Here is a 26051-nt window from a genome sequence, read left to right as displayed (position 1 = left end):
TGCATCCACCAACTACTACTTACTTACAACTACTTAGGAAGTTCACCTTTTTGCCTGGATGTCCCCACAGAACAGGAATGCTCTTTACCAGGAGAAAGAGTCAGGTTTTGGTGACACCTGCCATGCCCAGAGGCTGCAGCACCATATACACATTTGGGGCAGGGCAGCAGAGGAGAGAAGCAGTGTGATTGAGGCCCTGGAGACTGAATACAGTGCACTTTCTTTTGTCATGCATCAAATAAGCTTGTAAAGTTAAAAAAAAAAAAAAGCTAATGTCCTAAACAATAGCCTGCTGCAATTCCAGAAAAACAGCTCGTCTGCAGTTTTTACCACCCAGCCAAGCTCTGCCCTGGTGGGGTGGGAGCAAGCTGAATGTTTTAGTCAGCCAAAAAGCAGCACCTCCTACAGACACTGAGAAACTCCATGGCAAGAGAAACATTTGCATGTCTGAAAAGCAAATGGGCACCTCAACCACCTCCTACAGCTGTAGTTCAGCAGTGACACAGCCAGACAAGCTGCCAGGGTGAGCAACTTACCCTCCTCACACACCAGCACCAAACAACTCAAAGCTCATGGCAAGGAAGGGGTGACCAACACTCCAGTCTAAGCCTAAATTTTAGCACCTCTCACCTGCAGCTGTTGGGACCAGGAGCTGCCTGCAAGGAGCATGCACAGGAACACGGACTGAAACGTGGCCAGCAGCAGCTGCAGTGGCAGATGTGGTGCTGGAGCACTCAGGACAGGAACAGGCTTTGCTTGGCACAGGGAAGGCAGACACTGGATTCTCCCTGTTTACCAAATTCTCAAAGGGACACAAAAAAGCCAAGCAAAAGCTGCAGCAAGAGCAGTGGCACAAACATTTCTTCCTCTTAAGTGGAGCAGCCATGGGACAAGGCCCAGAGGTGGAGGGAACTGTGTCCTTAGAGCCCTGGAGCTCTCCTGAGCAGCACACTGGATATGTCCAGAGGATCTGCCACACTCAAATCCTTCCATTTTCATTATATTCCCATTATTCCACTGAAAAAACAGTCAGTGCTGTTATTAGAGGAGCCATGCAAAGTCCAAGGCACTGTCCTCTCCAAGCTGTATGACCACAGAAGCTCCAATAATCTTAAGCCAACTACCAGCTCAGGAGAAAAGCAGCTCCCAGAACTGCAGATGTAATCAAACCAGCAGCAACCACCATCTAAGTAGGACCTACAGCACAGCCCTTTTTTTCCCCCTGAACTACAAAAGACGAACCTCTGCCCTCACAGATTCTTCATTTGGGGCGAAGAAAAACTGAAGACATTCCAGCAGCTATTTCTGGTTTGCTAAGAAGGGGGCAGGGGAATAAAAAAAGGCAGCATGATCCCACAGCTGAACCACAGAATTAAAGTCAGGACACCTGAGGTCTATTCTTGGTTCTGGCACCAACATGTAAGTCACTTGCCCTGAAAAATGGAAACAGCAGCATAACTGGGAACAAGTAGAAAATTATTGCATTAACATCTGAGAGCATTGGTCCTCTGCTGGCACTGAGAGCAGGGCCCAGCTGAAAACAAGGCTCACAGCTTCCTGAGGCAGGGAATTTACTCCTGTGTGTTTCTAGGAAGAGAAAACAGCTGCCCAAGGTAAACATAAAAATCAGAAAAGACAGCTAAAATGCAATTCAGGATTACAAGTGCCCAGGTAATTACATTCGCTAAGCAGGCTGCCACAACCACAGTTGTCTTTAAAAAGATCAGAACACTGAAATACAGCAGGTTTTAACATGTATCAGTCCCAGAGAGATTTAAAAGCCAACATATTCAGGTCAAATTCTGCACAACAAGCTTCAGCTTTGCAAGCCTCAAGAACAAACACTTCTATATTTAAGTACCAAACTGCTCTCAATTATCTGCTGCAACATCTAGGGTGCAAACTGTGCTGTGTGTTACCTGACGTGATAACAAGGGTGAGTGACTCATCCTCAGCTGCATCACAGTTTGGGGGTGTCAAGGCCAGGATATACCTTTAGAAGGGAGACTCTCTGGAAGGGGGCAGAGTGTTGGCCAGACCCCTATGCAGGCTGCAGTGTAGGAAAAACAACTGAAAAAAAGACAGACTTTAGTCCCAAACTCAATTTTCCTTGGGAAATGGCACACAAGCCTCACTGAGCCCTTCAGCTGGCATAAGCCACTGCCAGACTGGCACTCCCAAGCCCCACCAGTGATTGCAGGTTCCCAGTTACCTTCCAGAGGTCTGCACCCCTCAGCATCACAGCTTGGGAGCTTGCCTCATCTTCCCCTCCACACTTGGGGAAAAAACCAGGCAGAGGGGCAAGGAGAGACGCCCCCCTGGCCACTTCAAATGTGTGGCACCAGCTGCTGTGCCCGAGAGCAGCCTCTGCGCTGGCAGCAGCACAGACAGCACCTGTGATTCAGCTGTTTTGCCATCACCTAAGGGACCAGGCACAGGGGGAGTGAGCCTGCAGATGTGGATGGAGGTGCAACCCTGGCTGGAGATGCCTTGCCCAGTGCCCCAGCCCTACAGCAGCACCACTCAGCCTCTGTGCAGTGACAGCTCAAGGACAGCAGCATCCTCTGGAAGGGAATCATCTCAGAGGCAGCTCAGAGGAGGCACCCACTTAAAAGCTTGTTTTTGTGGGAACAAGAGGCAGAAATAGTTTTTGGACGCCCTTTGGGCTACATTATTTCTGCCACCCTCCAGCAGTTTTCCTACCCTGCCCTGAGCAAGAGCTGGACTGGATAACCTCAACCTTCCAACTGGAGCTGCTGCCCCAAAAACCCCAGCGTGCCAAGAGCATTGCAGAGGGCCACAAGCCTCTGCTACAGGCACACCGGGAGAGCAGGTCCAAAAGCTGTTCCCTAGCCAGCTCCATGTGGAAGCACTCATGTCAGCATGTGCTATGGAGTTTGCAGTAAAGGCACTGAGTCAAAAACACATTCAAGACCTCTTCTAGAAAGCTCCCATGCTCCTGATGGAGCTGCAGCACAGCATTTTGAGTCAGTTTTGCCCAGCAAGGAAGCCTCACATCCACTGCCTAGACATGTAGCAGTGCAAGGGCTGGAGGAAAACCTCCTCTCTCATTTGACTGATGTAATTCTGGGGATGAATCCTACTCCAGGCCAGGGCTTGCACACACTAAACCACTCTCCCTGCTGCTACCTCTGTATCAATCACAGGAAAGACCAAGCCATGAATTGCCTGGGGCAGCTCAGACCCACCAAACAGCAGCTCCAATGCTCTCCCTGGAAGGGAACACGCCTTTTAAGGCTCAATTCCAGCATGAGCCAGGAGAAATGTTCTCCAAATCACCACTGAACAGTGCCACAGGGCTGCTCCAGAGGCCACAATCAAACACCCCTCCCTGACAGAAGCCAAGGGGAGGGTTTTGGGTGGTACATGCCTGCTCCCACAAGCTGCCTCCAGCATAGGACTGGAGCTGCCCTGATCCACTTCAGGTCTGGCTGGATACAAGCAGAGATGCTGGTTGGGTTCCTGTTCCAGTTACTCCTCTATTTGCATCTTCTGTTTTACAGCATCAGTGCAGATAAAAATAAATTTGTTTTAGGAGAAGCTGCTCAAATGGAAGCTTTAAGAGTTGGACTGAGAGCAACTTCCTTTAGAAACCAATGGCAAGCTCAAGTTTGATACTTCTTTTACTTATTTGATACATATTTTATTCTGTTAAGGATCAAATACTGCTGCCACATGAGCAATGTACAGCTTTTAAGCATTTCCTACTCCCCAGCACTGGTGGCTGGAGCCAAGCACTGAGCAATCAGACCACTGAGCATGAGCAGCTCTTATGGAAACACATTCAGGGAACAAGTGCCCATTAAGTACCCACACTGAGTAAGTCCTTAGAAGAGCGCTACAAGCACTGGGATGGCATGGGACAAGCTCTTAGTAAGGCTGTCTCAGGTTCTCCTGGAATACCAGCACCAAGCAGGACACCTAGAGAGTCAAACCAGCTCCCAGCTTTGTGTTCTTACACTGTTATTATCCACAACCTTCACACAGAAAGCAACACCACCACCACTGCTTCCATTACTACACTCTGAACATCAGTAAGTTGCTCCCAAAGAACCAGGCTGCTGCCAAAGTCTGTCTTCTTTTCAAGGGAGGAAAGCATACCAAGAATATGTAACTCAGGACCACCACCAAAACTCTGGATACCTATTATCCTGAGCCAGGCACAGATCCAGGGTCAGCAAGAGTTGCCCTTCCCTCCTCATCCCAGCAGTGACACCACCAGCAGCACAAAGGAACATTTCACTGAGTTTCCTAGGCATACTTGGGCTTAGATGGAAGTAAGCATCACTCAGGTGAAGTGCTCTCCCCCCTCACCTCAAGTACTCCTCTTTCATTACAGAGCAGGAAAAATCATCCTTGAATATTCTGATGTCAACCTAGTGTTGTCCAGACACTGAGCTCTCCATCAGGATCTACCTCTGAAATCTTCCTCTAGCATAAGGAGAAGCATTTACACACAGCCAAGCCAGAATACACAGGAGCTGATGAGGACACACCTAGGTCAGCTGAAGCCACTTGCCCAAAAGACAGCAGGAAAAACAGCAGGGAGAGACCTGGACATGCACAAAGGAGAGCTCTATGGAGCTTGGCATGGGTTAGCCAAGCAGCAAATTAAACAGATGGAGAAATGGGGACCCAAAATCCTCTGTCCCAAGCTCTCATCCAACCACTCAAACCAGCAGCTTGAGGAAAGCCAGTGACTGCCATGCTGTACTTATAAACAGCCACCCCAGGATGAGCAGCATCTCTCCCCTGGGGGGCTCAGGTGCCCTCCACCACACACAGCATTTGAGGACACTCTGAAAACAGCCTGACCTCAGGGAGCAGCTTCTGAATCCCTCCTGCTGTTATCAAGAAGAAAGGCAAGGAGTCCATGACAACAACCGTTCTTCCTGTGCAACAGGTCTTTTCTTTCATCTTTCAGATGGGTTTTGCCTTGAAGACTTCAGAGAGATTCGTGCTCTGAGGCCTCACTATCTGCCAGGCAACACACATCAGACTGCCCGCAGCTCCAGCCTGGCAGATTTTAAGCAACTACAGATAAGCAAGCTTTTTGCAAAAAATGAGTTGCTGTGCTCTGGGAAGCAGAAGAGCCAAGGGCTGGAAAGATTCAGCAGCATTTTCCTACCATGGGCCATTTCCCCAGAACCAGAGCGACAGGAGCTGCAACCTTGCAGGCTGGAGAATGAGACAGCAGCAGCCACCCCGCAGAGGGCACGGAGGAGGCTAGAGCTGCAGTCTCAAGAGCAAATCCAAGGAAAAGCTCAAATCTGTTGCTGCACCAGCAGCTTTAGGGTCACACAACAAGCAGAGAAGCAGCTGCAGCAAGGTGCTCGATCAGATGCCAGCAGGAAGACCTCACTTCAAGAGCCCAGCATCTTCTCCAGAGGACCTGATCCTGCTAAAAACATTCCCAGGTTAGCACTGCAGACTTAGTGTTAACAGACTGGTTTTAGGATGATTTCCCTGTGGGCAAGTCTGCTGTCCCACATAGGGACAGCTCCCAATGTAGGGCAGGACAGACCAGCCAGACCAAGCAGCTGGCACGCAGGCTGAAAGCCAGGCAGGGAGACCCAAAATCTGCACATGGATCTGCTGTGCACCGCTGCTCTCCAGGCAAAAACTGGATCGAGACCCCATTTGCTTGCACCCCTTGAGAAACAGGGTAGTGAAGGTAAAGGATATCATCAAGGGCAGTCCCACCTCGCTGCCTCTTAACTCCTCCTTGCTTCTGAACTCAGATCTCAGCACGCCTGCCCACCTACTGGGAGGCTAAAGACAGGGAAACACAGCCTCAAGAAATACAGAATGGCAGGACTGCAAGCGTTAAAGGCCAGTTTCCTGCACAAGTCCCTCCCCAGGTCACAGAGTAGGTTGCTGGGACTTGCTGAAGTATTTCCAGCCTGACAGATCTAGTGGCAGCAGAGGGTATGAGACACTTTGCCGGCTGTGAGACAGCAGTTCAATCCTACAGCCAGGAAGTGCCAGCAGCTCCAGCCTGCAGCAGCCACTGCCTCCAGAGAGCCTCTCCAGGCACCAGCAGTGCCTCTGGCATGCTCCCCAGAGCTCAGCACACATCCTCTGTGCATTACAGGCCTGGTGCAGAAAGAAAAACTCCTCACAAATAACCCTGTCTGGGTGCAAGGGGCTCAGCGGCCCTTTGGGAACAGGGGATGCATGCAGGACTGAGGCACACAAACCAGCCCCGCCGTTCTCCGGCCTCCAATCAGCTGGCATGTGCTCCTACTGCACCAAGCTGTGTGGTGACAACGCCCTGGGAGCACAAGGTGACACCAGAAGGCTTTGCAGCCATAGGTCCTTCCCAAGCTGAGGAAGCTCCGTGCTGGCAGGGACTAGGCAGAGAAGAGGTCCCAGCTCATCAGTACTCAAGCACAGCACTGCAGGGGACCACATCAGCAATATTTTTAGCCTGATTGTTAGCTATTTTGTTGCATTTCCACCCTTCCAGCCACCTCTCTGTGGGTCCGCACAGCTGAGTCACTGCTGGAACCTTCCAAACGCTTGGGTGCCAGCAGCACAACAGTTTGCTTGGCAGTGCCAGCCCTCCCCCATGCCCAGCACTGCCGCAGCCTCCCCTGCCTGCAGGACACCCCGAGGGAGACCCCAGCCCTAGAGGCTGGGCCAGCTGAGCCTCCCAGGCCTCAGCAGCACTCAGACACGGCAACAGCCTCTCCGTATCCTCCCTCTTGCCGTCACAGCATGGACAGGCCACCCGGAAGCACCAGCAGCTGCCAGCTCCTTAGACCCACACAGCTTTCAGACACGGGACACTTTTCTGCCACCCAGAGCGTTCCACAACCTTTTAGAAAACACTTCTGAACTACAAAGCCTCTGCTCCCAAGGAGCTCCACTGCCACTCCTCCAGAGCCCTGAGGAAGGGCTAAAGCCCCACAGAGATGGGAGGTGTGGGTGGCTGAAGCAATACAGAGTTGTGCGCAGGATGCCACTCCTCCAGAGCCCTGAGGAAGGGCTAAAGCCCCACAGAGATGGGAGGTGTGGGTGGCTGAAGAGTTGTGCGCAGGTCCAGCCTTTCACCTCCCCAGCACATACCATCCCCACAGCTCTCAAGCTGGAGAGTAACAGCAGCCCAGACCATGAAGCACTCCTGGCCCAGCTGCTGCTCGCAAAGGGAGTGTGGGAGTGAGAAGGAGAACACTGTCTCAGGATCACAACACCACCAGCCACAGGGCACTGGACCCTCTGCACAGCCACTGAAGGCCAGAGGCTGCTGTGTACAAGCAGTACAGCTGCACTTGGGCAGGTCTTACACCTCAACAACCCCCTCTTTGTGTACTAATGGGAATACCAGAGTCAGAAGTGAAGAAACAGGCCTCTTCAGACAGCACTGAGTGCCATCTTCCACCAGCTGTTACCACACTTGTCACAACCACCCAGTGGGCACAGATCACCAGAGCCCAGGGCTGTGCTTGAGGCCAGATCCTTTCCACAGCTCTGTCCAGGCCTCTGCGGCAGACAGGAGCTCCAGCACAAAGCACTGCAGTCAGTGGGGGCACCTGACACCAGATACACCCTCTGTGAGCAGAGAGGTCACCAGAGCACCTTCAAATCCTCTCCAACTCAATCTCTCCTGAAACCAGCAGCCCGTCCACCCCCTTAACAGTAAATTCCCACCACCAGCATGGCCATGCCAGCCCCACGCAACCTCTGAGGCGCAGAGCCTGCCCCGGGCTCACGCCAGCACTGCTCGCCTGCCTGCCGGAGCACTGCGGAGACATCCACACCTCTGCCAAGGCAGGCTGGCAGGAAGCTGGCCAAGAGAGCTCTGGAGATGGCTACAGAGGAGCAGGTGGAGCTGGGACATCCGCACCGAGCGGCTGCCTCCGTGTGTGTGACAGCCTTGCTCCGCAGCGCACTGTGCGCCCAGCCCAGCACTGCGAGCAGCAGGGTTACTCCAGGGGATGTCACCCGCTCCAAGTGCACTCTTCATCCATTAAAGACCCTGTGACACAGGCAACAGCAGGGCTCCAGTCTGCCAACAGCCAGAAGGGGCTCAGAGCAGAGCTCTGAGGCACCTGGCTGGCCCACTGCACACTAACAACTTGTTTCTCCTTCCTCCTTCGAGGTCTCAGCTGGCAATGGAAGTACAGGCAGCAGTGTGTGGTATTCCCTGGTTCATTAGGGGAAGCCCACAGGACCATGTGGAGGTTTGCTCACTGGAGCAGAGCAAAGCTTAATAAAGCTACCGCAGCTGGGCTGCAGGCAGACCTCAAGTGCCCATGCCAGGCCCCACATGCCAAGTCTTGTGGAAATTAAATGCAGAAACTCAAATGAGCTATGCAGATCGAGCTGTTCAAACTCTGCTAACCCACTAGTACTTTTTTTTGCCGTTTTACAACTCATGCAGCAACTCAGGGCTGTGTCCCAGAAGCTCTTTCTAAGCTCAGGACAGCACCCCCCTGCCCCTCCAAACACCTACACAGGCAAGCCCCACTGCCCAGCACCCCCACCCAAGGACCTATCTATACTCCTTTCAGCACCAACTCAGTGCCTGGGGCCTCCGTGTCACCCAAGTCTGTGCAGCGATGCACTCCCCTTTCAACAAAGCAGCAGCATGCTGCTATAAAGGGATGAGTTTCTGTAGCAACCAGGCTGTACTTGTACAAACTCTGCCAAAGCACTAGATCTTTCCACAGACTGATACTTAAATGAACACACAGTTTGTGAAACTGGTTTTTACATGCCTCAAAGGCTAGCAAGTGAACTCTTCCCTGTTTTACCCCTCTACTCCAACACCAGGCTGAGAGATGCATTAAGTTTGTGCATGCAGCACTCCTTCCTCCTGGGATTTTACAGGGAAGGCCCATGTCTCAAACAGTTAACTAGACCCCACATCACCCCAGGGGGGGCACCCAGCATGCCTGCAATCCCCCAACCGATCCCAGCTGCAAAAGCAGACTGGAAGAGGATCAAGGGGGAAGGGCACACCAACCAGCAGCGCGTGGCTGCAAGCCCACACCCTGCCCATCACGTAGGTTTGCGCTGGACCAGAAGAGTTAAAAGAAGAAGCCATTCCACTGCATCTCCTGCAGCCCACTGCCAGGCACAGCCCGCTATTTCTAGTTGAGCGTGGGAGTGGAGAAGGATCCCTCCAAGTCCCCCACCCAGCCCCAACCTGGCTGAAGTTGTTGGGTGCTGGCTGTACCACACCCCACAGCAGAGTTGGGCAAGTGAGGCTGCGGGGACTTCGGCAATCCGGCTCAGGGGGGACCCTCTGCAAGCACACCCCTCCCCACCTGCAGAGCTCCCTGCCACCAGGGATTTCCTCAGGCTGCTGGAGCGAAGTTCAGCCTCACTCCTACCCAGCGTGTTCAGCCTCCTGACACCACACCCCCCACCCACTCCCTCCAAACACAGCAAGAGGATTTCTCCTCTCCTGGTGAGGTTATTCCTCCAGCAGCATTACAGCTCTGAGCAAAACAACCCCGGGCACTTCTCATCTGCAGTGAGCTGACAGCAGAGCAGAGGGGGCTGTGGCACAGGCAGCCACAGCCTCCCCAACTCAGCTGTCACATTACACAAGCACCACGGCTCGAGAAGCCCCCATCAGCCGCCGCCAGCGCCCTGTTACACAAGCACATCGCTCCACGTTAGCTTGAAACCAGCCAAAAACACACACAGAATCCAACAACTGTTGCTGCATGTGTCAGCAGACTCACCGGACTGTGTGCTGGTTTGTGCTGCAGTGTCAGAGTCCTGGGTGCTCCAGGGTCTGTCCCACCCTGTCAGGTTGAGAGACTGCAGGCCAAGGCACAGATCGTTGGTGTCTGGGAGGCCACGGGAAGACTCTTGCGTGGACGTAGGGAAGAGCATCCTGCTTGCCACTGCTTCTTCAGAGTCCTGGATGTCTGCTCGGATGGAGAACAAACAGAAGCTTGAGAGTTCAGGGCTGCTTTTTTCTTTTTAAAGCAGGAGTTTTCCAAAGCATTAAGCCCCAAGCCAGGTCTCGTGTCGCTCTGAAGCCACAGCTCCTGCAACCAGCAGTTGCACCCCAAAAGGGAGGGCTACCATATGTCCAGAATCCAGCCCCCCACCCCCCTCGGCCCCTCCACCTTCCTATCCCGTCTGCATTACTGACTGGGTCAGCATGTGACCAGGCTGCTGATGCTTACTGTGCTGACAGTGACGTCACTCTGCCATGCAAGAGAACTGCATCAGCTCTTACAAAATAAAGGTAAGAAGAAAGGAGAAGATTTCCCCTGACAGACAAGACGGTAGCAGGAGGAAAGAGGAGCAGTTCCAGTAAATCAGGGGAGGCAGGCAGCACAAAGCAGGGCTCGTCGGCACAGCAGACACCAGGCTGGAGGCAGCAATCCCCCCAGCAACGACGAGAGCAGCAGCGACAGAGCACAGTTAGTTTTAGTGCTACCCAGCTCTCCTGTCCCCGCCTCCCTCCACCCACAAAACCCAAAAACACTTTAGTCCTGGCCAGCTTCCAGCTGCTGGCTCCGATTCAGAGCCGATGCAAAGCTTCGCAATTCTGCTGGCATAATCTGTTTGGTTGAGCCTGGCCACTGTGCCTCACTGACTCGGCATTGTTTACCCCTGAGTAACAAGGATAACCTTCAACCCCCACCACCGGGAGAGCAGCCCATCATCCCGGGTCCAGCCCAAGCAGGCACATCCCACTGGTACAGGAGGAAGAGGACCAAGCAAACCCATTTCACATCAGGAATTTTTCATGGCCTGTTTACCTTTTGCCCGCCTGGTCCCCCCTTGCCCAGCCCTCCCCTCCCTTGCAGGGTTCACAAGCCTAGAGTACTGGAGATGCGGATTCTCGCCTTGGTTTAAGCCCGTGCCAACAGCCTAAGGAAACGCAGCAGGTTCATAGTCTGAGAATTCCAGTTTAACGCAGGGATCTGGGGGCTGGTGAAACCACAAGATGCTCAGCTGTGCTACCCGAAATCTGAGTCAGAGGGCATTTATAAGCCAACTCCCAAGCAGCAGCAGCTGTCTCCTCCTCCTCCCCCTGCCCCCACAGCCTCCCACTGTGCCATCAGATGTACACCTCGCTCCACACACCGCTCCCGGCTCTTCCGCAGGCGCTGCAGTCGCTCCAGTCTGTCACATTATCCTTCACGTGCAGTCCCAGTCATCCCAGACAGCCCAACAGCGTTCCTGGCCTCCTTTTCCACATCCCATGCCACCTGGAAGCCCATGAGCAAAGCCCAGGCAAAGGCTGGTGGCAGCTGGGTAGCCTACCTGTGACACAGGCCACTGCTGCCAGAGGCAGGACCCTTGCCTTCACCCCATGGCACTTTGGGAGCAGCAGCATTCCCAGACCCCAGTGAGGGGACTGAGGCACCACAGGCAGGATCAGAGCATTTAAAACCATAACCTGCTGGCAACATGTCACCTTCCCCCCTCCCAGCTCCAGCCTCCTCCACAGCACTCCACCAGGGTGTTTCCTACTCCTAGTAGTACTAGTACAAGCTGTAGTGCCAATTCAGTCACATTACCACCAAGCACCTGTAACAGCATCTATTTCTCTGACAGCATCACACTGCATCTTCCAGCATGGTATTTCACTGCATCAATTCTTCCCAGATAGTTTTTTGATGGCTTGTTTTGGACCTCTCTAACATAGGGAGGAGAGGATCAAGACACAGTGCTCAGCCAACTCAGTTCCCACAGCAACCATAACTTGTCCATATGAATATGTAACATTCCTGCCTTTATGAAACAGCACAAGTGCTGTGCACAGATCCCTGGCAGCAGGAGACTCCCTTCCCTTTGGGGACCAGGGATCTTACTAGGTCTGAAAAGAATAATTCCCACCAAGCCTTATCTTCTGGAAAGCAAGGAAACAGTACTGACACACAGCAAAACCTGAATCCCAACAGCTTGGATGAAACCCACAACTGAAGAAATAAGGAAAATAGGGAACAAATTTATCTGTGACAGGAAGCACTCACTCCGCAGTATCCAGCCAAGCTTTCCCTAACTATCCACATTTTTCAGGAAATAAACTGTTTCATTTAATCAAACCAAATCAGATTCAAGTACAAGATCCTTAATTCCCTCTGACGACTTCAACTCACATTAAAAAGAAACTCCCTGCAATCCAGTTACAGCTCTAACCATGGAAGCACAGAGCACAATCCTCTCAAATAACCAGCAGTTTTAAATTAGACCTTTTCCCATTGGAAGCCAACAACCAGCCCAAGCTGCTTCCCCTTTAATACTCCCAGCCAGGATGAAAGACAGATACAGGTCATCCAGGCAAAACATCAACTAAAAAAAACCAAAGAACTTACACAGATTTCTGGACTAGTTATTTTTAAAAGTCAAGAGTCTGGAGATTTGTTAAAAGCAATCAATTGTTGCAGGCAGAAAAAACTAAACAGCTACTAAAGCAGGAAGAATTAAATTTCAGACAAAAATTCAGTTTAAGAGCCATAACCTCAAGTTATGAATAACTAAATAGCTACCAAACACAAAATAACTTCACTTTGCAATCTGACAGCCCAATCCAAATGCTTTACTGCAGATTTTTCCAAGCACCAACCACCAGCACAAGCCCTTCCAACCTGGATTTTTCCCTGGAGTTGCCACTGGAAGCCAACCATCCTGGCAGAGGGAGCGGCGCTGCGCTGGGCTCGTGCCCGAGCGTCTGGGAGAGACTGAGCTCCTGCCTCCCGAGCCTGTTGGGTTTGATTTCGACAGCATTATGAGAACAAAGTCCTTAACAAAACACTCCCTCACTGGCCTTGGAGCAAGTCTCTCTCCTGGGTGACTCCCTCCTGGGCCTGCCCAGGAGATCCCTACAGCCAGGCCACATCGCAGCACAGGCCAGACAGCTTTCCACACCACTGCCCACATGGAAAGCTGCATTTTCCAGACTTTAACTGTGAGCCCTGGATTTAAGACATTCCAAAGGCTCTTGAAGGTGAAGCTCTCCAAAGCTCAGCTCTCACCTGCAGGCAGGGACAGCTCCCAAAGGCCCAGCCTCTGTCCCCACCTCATCCCACCCTCTCCACTCACCACTTTAGGCAGGTGAGTTTCCACACAGGAAGCTGGGCTGGGGAGCTCATCTGGTTAAAACCAAGCCACAGGGAGTTAGTTTTAAGCCTGGTTCTCTCCCCTGATCTGGTATGCAGCATGGCTGCACCAACCAGGCACTTCAAACAAGAAAATATTTAGGAAATTACAGCCTAAGCCTGCGTGGGAAGGATCCACAGGGCCTGGCAGCAGAAGCTGTGATCCACAGGCAGGTTGTGGGTTAAGGGAGCAGGAGGAACAGGGAGCATGATTCAGTTCCCAGCCCATAGCAGCAGCATTTGTGCCATCAGTCTGGAAAGGTGGTGCTTCAACCTACAAGAAAGGTGTTCAGATGTTTGAACCTTCCAGATCTGGGAAGGCCAGCTAACAAACCAAACATGGTTTTTCCTCCTTCAGAATGGTTAAGCAAACATGAACCAAGTCCGATCCCATTCCTACCACCTCCACAGCCAGCACAGCTCTCCTTTTGCTCCCACATGCTTGTTTCCACCAGAGCCTGAATACAAATGAAACCCCTCCTTGAATGCCCCCCCCCAAGTGTTGAGGGCAGCAGAATGATGAGCCCAGCTCAGCTGTAAGCTCTCTTCTGACAAAAGCAGATTCACCCCATGGACTAGAGCTCTGCCCAAGGCTGAACTTCCAAACCAAATCTGGAGAAGCCTTCAGAAGACAAGAAGGCAGCAGTTAGCAGCAGCATTGCTTTGCCTTTCACACTTCTCTGCACCTCCAACTGTAAAGGTTGGGAATTGCATCCCTGAAAATTAAGCCTCTCAAGTGCCTTCTGCACACGAGACAAATATCCAAGTGAAAGCTGTCAGATGAGTCAATTGTATTCCCGAAGTGCAGTGGAGATCATCAGGGACTTAGAAAAGCACTTGCTCACCATAAACCTACTAGTTACAAGAGGTTTTTCTGAAACACAACTAAGCATCTCCCCAATAATCTGAAAAGGTCCTGAAGTGGAGACACTTGCTGCTATGTGACCTGTTTCACAGCCAGATGAAGGAGTCTGCCTTATTCCATAACCACTAACACTTGAGCAGCTGGCAAACAGCTACTTCAGAAACCAAGGAAGAGACACTGCAACAGTCTTGCTGCTCTGCCTCCCCCTTCCAAGAGTAACAGAGACTGTCACAGAATTACAGCACCAAAAACCTAACAGAGCTCAGAACAAATCATATAACTGCTGGATCTTCAGGAACACCACCAGTCTGTGACCACGGCAGAATACAACACCTCTAGGCCAAGTCCCTGCTCTGCAGAACACTGACCTGCTTCTATCTGCCTATCTGATACAAAACCCAATTACTAGAGGCACTTTCCAGTAGAAAGAAGCATCATGATTGCATAGGCAAAAAATATGGCAACGTGACACTTCAAATCCAAAGGCCAACAAGACCAAAGGAGCTAAGTGTGCTCTTTTTCTGGGGTATAGGTGTGGAATCTCCCTGTTCTGGATGTATACATGGCATCCAGCGTTTCTCTGGGGCAGGCAGAATGGTTCTGCCAGCTTCGGGTGAGCTCCTGTTCAGAGTCTCACTCTCTCTCAGTACCTCCAGGTAAGCAGAGCTGCCTTTTGGGTCCCTGCATCCTAGAGCATTTTACTCCCTCATTCAAGACCATGTATATCAGGTCAGCTGCATCCAGCCTGTCCGGAATGTTTCCTTGGGGCTGCAGAGGAAGAACAGAGGAATTTACATTACAGTATCAGAGACACTTTTTGGACGGCTAAACAAGTGATAGGTCATTAATTGACTGCAGTTAAGAGCAAACAGGAAGACGATTTAGTCATCAGCTAGTCTGGGTTTGCATTTGTCCTTCAGTTTTCCTTAAATAAAGCAGCCACAGAGTCATTAAAGCCTGATGGGCCACAACTAACAGCCTTTAAACACTGAACTTGGCACCTGAAGCCTCTCCTATCCGAAGGAAGTCATTTAAGCATCTCCCATTTCTTCACACAATAGGCTGTCAAGTTAGAGCAAAATAATGGCTGCTTTGTTGCTGTTAAATGAGCAGAGCTTAATGAATGAGAGATCAATGTTGCTGGGACATTTGGGGTACCTACAGGTCTTCAAAGTTCCTTTTAAACAAAGCACTGCCTTCAGCTGAAACCAGCAACAGTATACAAAAACTACCGTGGGAGTATTATTCCCAGCTCTACTAAAGCTGGAAGTTGTGCCTACCGTTTCAAAAGCTGGTGTATGTAGCAGCACCTTCCACCCAGAAAGGCTCAGCTTTAAAGCCTCGAAAGCAAACCAGCAGCCAGTTAAGAAACTGGCCTTGGCCAAGTTCTTATTCAGAGAGGTGATAAACATATGCAACAGCTTTAAAATCACATTCCTTGTGCAGCAGCTGCTCAAGGACAGGCAGCTGCTCCAGCAGCACCATCAGGAGATGCTGATTCCTGCCTCTGTCAAGGCCACACTGCCTCTCCCATCTCCAGCACCACACAAAAAGCCCTAGAGGGTAACGCCTGCACTGAGGAGGTTCCGCCTTTCTCCAGAGAGGACTGAGGCAGCCGGACATACAGCAGTTGTGAAGCATCATGGCCCTGTCCCAGAAGCCACCAGACAGGTTCTACAATGACAGTTCTCCCCACACCACTGCACCCCAGAGTTTGGGAGAGCATCTTGAGCCCGGTGCTTGGAGAGCTCCTGGAACAGCTACTCACAAACCTCGGGGGGTGGTCAGCCCAGGCATCCCAACACAGCTGGCTCTGACAAGACAACCAAGTTCATCAAAGAGTATCATAAGCTGCAAACTGATCTTTACACACATCCAACTTTAGGTGTGACAAGATGAAGCTGCAGCAGCAGTCCCAGCTCTGCCCAGAAGGGGATAACACTGACTGTGTGGAGCCAGGAGTGCTGAATCAGCCTGTCCTCTCACACTGCTCAGGCTGCTGCTGGACTGATCCCAGCACAGCCTCCCTGTCAGCCCAGTAAAGTGTCTCCACACGTGCTTCCCCAATAGCATTAGTGAAAGGTCATGAACTTCTGCCATCTCTTCTGCACCACGTGTAATCCTCTTAGTGTTCAAAGGGGCTTCTTCAACACAAGTCCAAGCTGGGATAAATTTAGTTTGACCTGAAGATGACAACTGAAAAGCTTGAGGGACCATGAATAAAGTCCAAGCATCTACTGCTGGAATAAAGTCTCTTCCCCAAGCTCTGCCATTAAAAGAGTTAAGTTGTAAAAAGACAGTCCTTTCACCTGCTATAGCTACAACAGTCATGGTAGATCTCTAGGATTAATTGAGCCTGCCCAAGCAAGGAGTTTCATGATAATCTAGTCTAACAGTTGCTCCTTCTCAAAGTAAAAGCACCACAGACTCAGAAATTCTTCAGAAGTGACTTGACTTGGAGCAATGACAAAACAGCACATGAGATGAAGGGTCTCTGCTCCATTGATCACCTACCCAGAAGTTGACTCAAGGGCAAGGCAAACAGCTCCAACAACCTATTCCAGGCTTAACCACCTGCCCAGACACCTGCACTGTATTCTGCATTTTAGCAATCAGCTGCTTGGCCTTACAGCCATCAGGTGTGAATTTCTGCACAACCCAGGCCAGGGTCCAGGTGCCAAACTAACTCCCCCATTTATAGATCACAGATGCCCCAGGATTCACATCTTTGCTGACACTGCCAGCTTTTTCATGGAGAAGACTCTCATTAGCAACCTCAATTATCAAATTAGCAATTATCAAACATTAGGAGCAGCTCCTGCACTTTTCAGCTCCAAAGACAGGTCAAAGCTTGCAGAGCCGCTGCATTCAGGCCCATTACCTACACAGAGGACCCAGCTCCAACATTAAGGAAACAAGGCTGGGACTGTAAGGAGACCAGTAACTCTGAGCTGCCGATGCTTTGGCAGATGCTGCCTCATCCACGAATTTACAGCTGATAACTGCTGGCCCAGATTGCCCTCTTATCAGTACCTTCACACTTCTATTGGCCCAAGACAGCCCTCCTCCAGCCCAGCTCAGCAGGGCCCAGTATCCTTTGAGAAGTGAGGAACTCTTTCCTCACAATATCATAAGCATTTGTGTCACTATATAAGGGATTTGACACAAGCTAAAACCCTCCTGTCTGGGCAACTATTGCCAAGCAAGGCTCCCACCCTGGTGCCCAGAACTCACTGGTGAGACAGGTCTTCAGCTGCCGAGCAGGAAAAAAAGCCGCTTAGGGTGTCCCCAAAGCCAAACAACTTTGGCTTCCATGCAGCAAAAATAACATTTGTGAGAGGAAGGTGCTCTTTTTTTTTTTTTTCCCACACCCAAGTGCCAGAGTACTTGTCCTGTGAGAGGTCTTCCACAGGACTTATCACCTGAAACAAGCAGTTTAACACTACAGAAAACTCAAGAATTTCCAGACAAGGCATCACTAGGAAGACCCTCTGCTCCAGACATCCCTAGGAAAAACCAGAGTAAATGACAGAACACACAGATTTGCAAGCAGCAGGTCACTAAAAACTCCTACTTCAGCCCCAGGCAGATGCCCCCATCCCTAAGAGAAGAGTTTTCAAAGTCAAATACAGCACTGCAAGTTAGAATTACTGTGCCAGCTCTTAAGCCCAGACAAAACCAGAACTAACCCACACCTTCACATGATCAATCTGCTCTAGCAGGCAGAGACATCTCCTTTATAAATCAGGTTAACTTTGGCAAGCTGAAACTTAATCAGGAAATACCATGATCATGTTCTAAGAGTCTATGAAATATTCCCATTCCAAATGGAGTAGGAAGGGCTAGTGTAAATATTTCAACAAGGAAGCCAGAAACAACTCTTTCATTAACTCACTGCAAGGAGATAATAGAAAGTATTACATTTATTTCTCCTTTATGCTTCCAGTGCATCCAGATCAGATACAGCACTGGCTACTACTGTGCTAGGAGACAAAAAAAATAAAATAAAATAAAAAGCCAAACCAGCTCAGCACAGCAGCAAATATCTAAAAATGCACCACTAACCTCAACTGGTTAATATTCACTACACCAGTGCTCAGGAGTAGCCAGCATAGCCTCCAATGCTACTTTACCAGACAGGTTTCAAGCAATGCTGGCCATGGATCCAGGCCTTGAAGCAAGTAATTCCCTTCCTCTGGTATTTCTGCAGTGCCAGCATGGGATCACATGGCCAGGTCAGCCCCAGGTCCACACTGCTAAACCTTCAAATACCCAGGAGATTAAGCTGCACTGGAAGTCATCTGGTAGCAGTCATTTTGTTAGCCCAGAACAAAGTTGCACTATACAGGCATCAAACAAACAGACCCCACAAGCTGCGCAGACACTCATTTAGAGCTTTTTTCCACACCCATTTGATTAAACCTCAGGTTACCCATGAGGCCAAGGCAACCCTTTCTCCACGTGACAGGAGAGAAACCTGCTCTGCCCAGGGAACCCTGCAAGGTCTTCAACTGGGGAGGTTAGCCCTTTACTTCCCACTTTGTTTTGGGACTTACCCTGAGGGGTCAGTTTGTTTCCAATAATGGCTGAAGTGTTTATTGACCCTACAATTCAGAGGCTGGAGAGGCAGCAAAATCCCTTTCAAGGGCCCAAATCCTGGCACAAGCACTGCTGCTCAGAGGTGTGCTGGCAAAAGGAGTATCAGGCACAGGTACATTTACTGGCAGACCTGGGCTGCTGCAAAGGGACAAAAGCACGTCCCTCACTTGGATAAAAATAAGACCAGACCAAACACTCTCTTGCTTTGGCACAGAATTTCTGTCTTGAGGCAGCAGAACATGCCCACTCCCCTCAGCCTGGAGGAAACAGAAGCTTGCAGCACTGATTTCATCACACCAAGCTTGCTTTGCAGGGAAGTCTGCACCCACCTGTGCTCTTACATGCATGTTAACTGACCTGTGGCAAATATGGTTTTTCAAAATTCTTTTGCAATTTCAATGTATGCAGCAACTCAGCCTCACTAACCTTGAGAGTAGATGAATTCTGCCTCCAGGAAAGGCAGACTAAAGGAGTCTGCTGGAGGTATTCCCACCAGCAGTTGGCAGGTCAGGCAGGGAGCACTCACAACCTGCCCACAATGACCCACAGCACCAGAGGGAGGCAAGCAAGCCTTCCCAGGCACCTCCACACTGCCAGGGAATACACAAATTACTCATTTCAGGCACACAAGCAAAGATACCCACCCCCCCCCAAGTACCAAATGTGCCAACACCCACATCACGGAGGATTACCATCACCACTTGTTCACCAGGTCCCACCAAGTGCCTCCCCAGTCCAGCAGCCCCCCTCCATCACCTGGCAGGGTGTCACATTTGCCTTTTGTGACAGGCGTGGTGCAGACTCCACTGAAATCCAGAGAGTTGTCCAGCATGGCATTTATTCGGCGGAATATATCCGCATTGCTGCAAGTGGAAAGTGCAGGGGCATTCGGGCTATCCCAGCAGTCTTTTATGTTCCTCACAGGATCTTCTTTCTGGTAAAAAAGAACCAGTATGTGTGTCAAATAGGCAAGTACTCGGCTTTCAACACATTGTGGAAAGCCTGGACTGCCTCCAATATTCACATTAGCTTAGGTCTTAGCAACACTCAAACCCAATTCTTGGCATTAAAGAAGCAGTTAAGCAAACGGGTCAGCAATTTGTCAGCAGAGCACACTGGAGCAGACTGCCCATCACACACAGGGACCAGGGATGGACTTCAGGCTGACAGTCACAGCAAACCAGCTGGGCTGTGAACACAGCTCCCTGCTGTTTTTCTCCAGCCCATCACAACACCAGCAGAGATCTGATTAATGAGGGCACACACCTTCTACCCCAAAACCAGTTTCCTGACACCAAAGGACAAGTGGGATGCTCATTGTCCAGGCAGACACCACAAGGAACCACAGCAGCTCCTCTTACGCATGGCAGAGGAGCACAAGGCTCACCTCACTACCCATCTTGGAGTCCTAAACAGTATCTTGGAATGATCCAAGTCAGCAGCAACCACTTCAGGTTTGCAGAAAAAAAAACCCAAACAACACTGCTTCCCAGCTAATCAAACAGCCCCAATCCTGAGGAAAGGCAGAAGATAAAATCCTGATGTTTCCTTCAGGCAGCAGCTCCTGACCACAAAGGTAGTCACCCCAAACCATCTCTGCTTTAGCACAACCCAGCATGCACACAGATCCACCAGCATCAAGGTTTTGCGACCATCCTAAAAAAGGATTACCTCTTGTAAAGCTTCTGCCTGAGAAACATCAAACCCCTCCTGCACCCGGGTGCCAGTCCAGGGAACCGGGAAGAGCAGCTGCTTTCCCAGCTCTGCTCACAAGCCACTGACATGCAGGCTCCTTCGGGAACAGCTGCACCACATTCGAGTCTCTGACAATTTAGAAGCCGCTAAGCTTCATCGCTACCAGCGTTTTGGGCCGAGGACAGGTCTGCCCGCCATCCAAAAGCCACTGCAGAACTCTGCCCCCGAGCAGACACCAACCCCAACTAACACCTGCTTTAAAGAGAGGAGCGGGGAGGCACAACCGGCCAGGCCAGGGCTCCGGAGCAGAATACTGGCCATTAAATCAAGCTAAACTCAAATCCAAAGAGCTGAAGAGCATCAAATCTGGCAAACGAGCCCCTGCTCCTCCAACACACACCGAAGCTCCAAATGGGGCCGTTTGTACTTGTCAAGAAGACTACAGATACTCTCCGATGTGCTTCTGCAAGTTTCAGGCCTCACTTACCTCCAGCTCTGCTTCACTCGCGAACAACTCTGAAGCACCGCGCTGCTTTTACTTTCTAATGACCCCTTGCGGATCGTTCAAGGAGGCTGGTCTGAACTGAACTTCACATGGAGACGGGAATATTAGCCCAGCCCACTATCAGCCTGGCACTTACATTCCAGCCCCCGCCTCGTCATTACACGTGCACGATGTAATCCTTCTCTCCAACTACCCACCGCATAGGTAAAAAGCAAAGGAAACCCAGTCCTGGAAGCAGCAGGAATAAGCCACTGAATAGACAGCTCGCACCGTGCCCTCAGGCGGGTCCTGAACAATTCCAGAAGAACTCCAGCCCGTTTAGGACTATCAGCATTTCTTCAGCGCTGAGGGCTGGGATCTTTGGCTATTGAAATGCTCAGAGCTGTGCAGGAAATCACGTTATGAAAAGTCAGTGGCCATAAAGGAGACAGAGGAGTCCTGCAACTTTATTCCAATAAAGGGAGAGACTGTCCACTGGGGCATACGCCCGCGGGGTTTTCTCTCTCTCTCTCTCTCGGTTTTGGAGGACACAGCCTCCTTTTAGCCTGAACTCCTGGCCGCATGTTGCCCTCTTCCTTTCCCCATCAGCTGAGGTACTCGGAAGGTACAGCCTTCCCGAACCGCCTACCACATATTCCCCCTTTAAACACGTAACCTTCCCCTCAAAGTTCAGAAACTCAGGCTGAGTTCGTCTGTTTCAGGAGTCAGACTGTCTGGTTTCTCTAACAAACCTGCGGCTTGAAGTTGGTAGAGACATTAAGAACCACTTGAAAGACATTAACACCCATCCCCTCACCCATGGAATTGTTTGTAGATACACGAACACACGTCAGAGCCCACCGCTCTGGGGGGACATTTAAATAGGGAACATTTAAACAGTGAAACAGGTAAAGCTAAAAGCAAGCTGAAGGCTGAGAGAAGAGGTGGAGTGCACTTCAAGTCATCTCTATAAAGAGCAGCTGGAGTACAGAAGCTCAAATTACAAAAGTATTGCTAATCATCTTTAATAAAAAGGAGTGCCGCATCAGGCTGCCTTGGCACAAGCACGGAACTCCACATTCTACTCCTGTTCCTGTAAAATAACCACTTCCAGGGGGAGGCAAAGCTTTTCCCTAGGAGTCTGCACTAGCAAGACAAAACAACCTGGAGCAGCCAGCTGAACGCCGCACCCGTCCCTTCTCATTTAGCCTCCACAACTGGCAGCACCAGTCCTGCTCCAAACAGGAACAAAAACCAGTGAGAACACAGACAAGCTTTTCCACAAAAATCCCTTCTGCTAGACAGCTAGACAGTCAAGGACATCCTTGGGATACTGCAATCATCCTGGACACAGGGTAGGGGGACCTTGCAGCACTGCAACCCCTTGTAGGAAGGAGCTCCTAGCACACCCTCCCCTACCTCAACCCGAAAATAAGATACTCCTTTGGGAAGAGCTCTGCAGGTCTCCTGAGCACTCAGAGCCCAAACCACCCCCAAGCGCCTGGAGAGGATGGTGGAAGAGTTTGCAGACTGGAGAACCCAGCCAAGTGCTTCCATCTCGGAGCCAACACCAAAGCCCAGGGAAACATCACGCCTGAGGCTGCGTCCCAGAGCCGGCGCTGCTCTATCACCCCCAGCCAAGACGAGCAACTCCAGAGCCCAGGTAGGATTTGGTTTCCCCGCCCCACCTGGAAGGATTTGGCAAATTCAACACATTGCCTCTCCAGGCTTCCCTAGAAGCCTCCACACTGCAGCTACAAACTACAGATCCCCTCTGCTTCCAGAGGCACCAGCCCAGCAGCACTGGTGGGGTTCTCCTGGCACCAGATGAGACACCCTGGGGTGTAACCAGTGACCCAACAGTCACTCTCAGCCATTCCATCCTGCTATACCTCACAATCCCAATCCACAGACACACTTTTATCGCAGGATAAACAAGTCAGTGGAGAAGCTGATCCAGCTGACAGGTACTTTAAAAGCCGCCAGAAGTCGAACACCACTTCTTAACACCTGGTAAGACACCCAGTCACTTAGCTGAAAGTTTCTACAGAAGCCACTGGATAAGAACCAAAGGACAATTCAGTTCTCTAAAGCAGGCCCATAGTGCCACAGAGCAAACAATTCTGAGATGGGAGGTTAAGTCACTGGAGGTCAGAAACACAAAACCCAAGCAGCACCATACACAGACACAACAGGATGAACCTCAGGCAGGAGGGCAGTCCTCCACATCCTGACTCAACTAAGAACTTTCCAGGAAAATTAATCCCCAGAACTCTGAGGCTTCAAGGAAGGTACTGAAAGGCTTCAGACCCCTCTTACAACCCAAACAAACACAGGGATTTGAGAAAAGGAGTGCCAAGAAACAGGGAGGAGTTCCCCTCCCTCAGAGTAACAGAGCACCAGCAAGCCTTACCACCATGGCAGAGAGCTTTTGTTTTCCTGCTGTGCATCCAGAAGCTGGGAGGTCTCTGGAGCTCCCATCCCACCAGCCCCAAGCAGAACCTGCTGAGCTGACCTGCAGGAGGGCCCACAGCAGGCACAACCAGCAGCACTCAGTCAGTGCTACAACACACACCTGTGCAGCAAAACACCCCAAACTGTCCAAGGCAAGTGGAAATGAGGAGTCTCCACAGCACCAAGGCAGACACACCTGCAGGAAACCTAGAGATAACGAAATCCCTGGGCTAGGCAGAACCTGCAGCATCACAACAGCACTAGCACAGGATTAGGATAGCCTAATCCTTAGGGAAGTCATTAAACACAGCCTGGCTGCCAGTATGGCCAAGACGTGCATTAGCTCCCGGGGATGCTGTGGAGCTCACCCACCTCAGCTACAATCCAGCCTTTGCTTTTTACATCTTCCATGGAAACTTCACCCAGGCAGCACCATGCTGATGCCCAGAGGGGTTCTTGGAGCTATAGCTACAGCCAAGAGGGCCTTCAATCCCAAGGCAAAATTTCAGATGCTGTTAAAATGGTGCCCAGGTCAACATAACCAAGCTGAGATGGCTCCGGACTTCAATGAAAGGGAGCTCAGAAAATCCTTTTTTGTTGGTATGTTTTGCTTCCCAAGTTGAAGTCAGCTACACCCGTGCAAAACACAACATTGATGTAACTGTTTCCACCAGGCAACACACTCCCACCTCCAGCTCATCCCAAAAAGTGTTAAGCAAGGCTGCACCAGGTCTCCCACCATCAGCAAGGCTAACGTCACGCAGCTGTCCTGGGGTGTAGTGATTTAATGAGACATCTTGAACACACCTGCTTTGAATTAAGACTGGTCTTAATCCACAGGGGAGCACTCATTTCAGAACAACACCAGTTTTGCCAAAATCCTTTTTTTTTAAAGGCATTTCACCAGCAAGGCACCTATTTTTTGGTATATTTTTTTTAAGCCATCACTCACAAGCAGCTTTGTACATGAGCAATACCCACAGCTGCCTATTGCAGAAGGCTGTCAAAGCTGAGTAAGGTTTTAATTGGTTTAGGGAGACTGTTCCAGTTGAGACAAACTGCAGCAAAGTAAGGGGGTCCTGGAGCACTTCCCTGAGCCCAGCTCCCACCCTGTGCACAGCTGTACCTGAAGTCCCTCATCAGCACTTCAGGGGCCAGCACACCTTGTTAGCCCGTAACACAGGCACCAGTAATGAGCGTTAATTGGCTTCAGCTGGAGAACAGCTAAGGGTAAAAAAAACAACCTATTTTTCAGCAGACTTGTCTCACTCAATCACCTTTGTCCATACTCAGTTACAAACTGAGTCTCCTGTGTCACCCCTTGTCCCAGCCAGACACCACATGAAGCTTTCAGCACACGGTTTACAAATAAAACACCACTTTTGGTCACCTTATGCACTAAAAAAAAGGCAGTTTAGAACAGGGCAAAAATACCACTTGCACAAGTACAAGCACCCACTCTAGCCAAAAATATACCCCACCATGCACACCTGAGCTCAGCGCCTCCAGCCCAGCTTCATCCCCCTAAACCTAAAAGGTTGCTAGGCTAGGATCCGGTTTCCTCCGGCGTTTCCCTGAAGGCAGGGTCAGTTGGTGTGCTCCCTGAGCTCCATCAGACCCCCTGTTCCCCGGGGTACCTCAGCAGCAGGACACCCACGAGGCCACTCCAACGGGAAGGGGGAGCCCATAGCAGCACTCCCACAGGAAGCGGGGGAATTCCATCCAGGGCTGTCCTGAGGGCTCGGCGTCCCCGTCCCCTCTTCACGCAAGTGAAACGGGCGGGAACGCCACCCCCGGCAGCTCCACCGCGTGGAACCACGTGGCGGGGCGGCCTCGCGAGGCGGCACGTGCTCGCACTTACCGGCGGGAAGGCCATGGGCAGCACTACGGGCGGGCGGTCCCAGAACGCAGCACAGAAGAACCGAAAAGGTAAGGAAGACACCGAGAGCGGCGCAGCCCCTCGCCCGGCCCGCGGCTTTTATGGGCCGGGCCGGGCCGGCCCGAGGCGGGGGCGGGGAGTGAGGGCGTGGAGGGAGGGGCGGGGGTGCCGCTGAGGGGTGGGGTTGCTGCGCATGCGCGCAGCACGCGCTGGCCGCGTGGTGGCTGCCGGCCGCCATCGGGCGGTTCCCGCCACAGCCCCGGCGAGCTCCCCCGCCCCGGCCGCCGTGAGGGGACGGGGCACCCGCGGGTTACCGTGGGGTCATGCGAGGCATTCACGCAGCCCCTCTGAGGGATGGGGCGGCGGCGGCGGCACTGTGCTGTCTGGCTTCAGCCACCCTCCCAGGGACACCTCAGTGCTGGCAGCTGCCACATGCAGGATGTGACACTTGCTGTGCCCCGCGGTGAGGGGAATGGGATCCCCTAGGGTTAAATTGAGGACCCCAAGGGCAGGCTTAGTGTTATCATTTCTTCACCCATGGACTGTGGTACTCACTCAGCCCCCTCAGAGGGGATGGAACCCTGAGAGGGTTCCATCTGAGGTTAAATCTGAGTGGAATGGGGTGGTGGTGGCACTGTGGTGCCCAGCTGTAGCCCCTCGGGGACACCTCAGTAACAGAAACTCCACTCAAGGGCTGTGGGGCTCACTGAACACCCCATGAGGGAATGAGACTCCTGAGGGGTTAAGTCAGCCCCTCTAAGGGAAGTGGGATGGTGGTGGCACTGCCCAGCTGGAGCCCTTGTGGGCATCTCAGCACTGGCCACGCTCCATGTTCCTCTGAGGGGAGCGAGACCCCAAGGGCCAATGACAGGAGTTAAGGGCTTAAATCAGCCCCTCTGAGGTGAGTGGGACCCCAGGGGACAATGACAGGAGTTAAGGGCTTAAATCAGCCCCTCTGAGGTGAGTGGGACCCCA

At 51.5% G+C, this 26051-nt stretch overlaps 1 protein-coding gene across 2 annotated transcripts in view; it reads right to left on the bottom strand.

Moving 5' to 3' along the window:
* CPEB1 (cytoplasmic polyadenylation element binding protein 1) overlaps positions 1–25073 on the bottom strand; it is a 37756-nt gene extending 12683 nt beyond the window's left edge. Inside the window, exons 1-3 of one of the 2 annotated variants that reach the window (XM_041418678.1) lie at positions 25059–25073; positions 19321–19498; positions 9720–9908 (exon numbers count right to left, since the gene is read on the bottom strand). In XM_041418678.1, coding sequence (XP_041274612.1) covers positions 9720–9908; positions 19321–19498; positions 25059–25073 — 382 coding nt within the window. Of the gene's footprint in view, positions 1–9719; positions 9909–19320; positions 19499–25058 lie in introns of those variants that run through there. The other variant, XM_041418679.1, reaches the window with a different exon arrangement.
* Positions 25074–26051: the final 978 nt, after the last annotated feature.

This window comes from Onychostruthus taczanowskii, unplaced genomic scaffold (assembly GCF_017590055.1).
Source record: "Onychostruthus taczanowskii isolate IOZ18803 unplaced genomic scaffold, ASM1759005v1 scaffold6, whole genome shotgun sequence".
NCBI classification, from domain to species: Eukaryota; Metazoa; Chordata; class Aves; order Passeriformes; family Passeridae; genus Onychostruthus; species Onychostruthus taczanowskii.
This window is presented reverse-complemented; position numbering and strand designations above follow the sequence as displayed.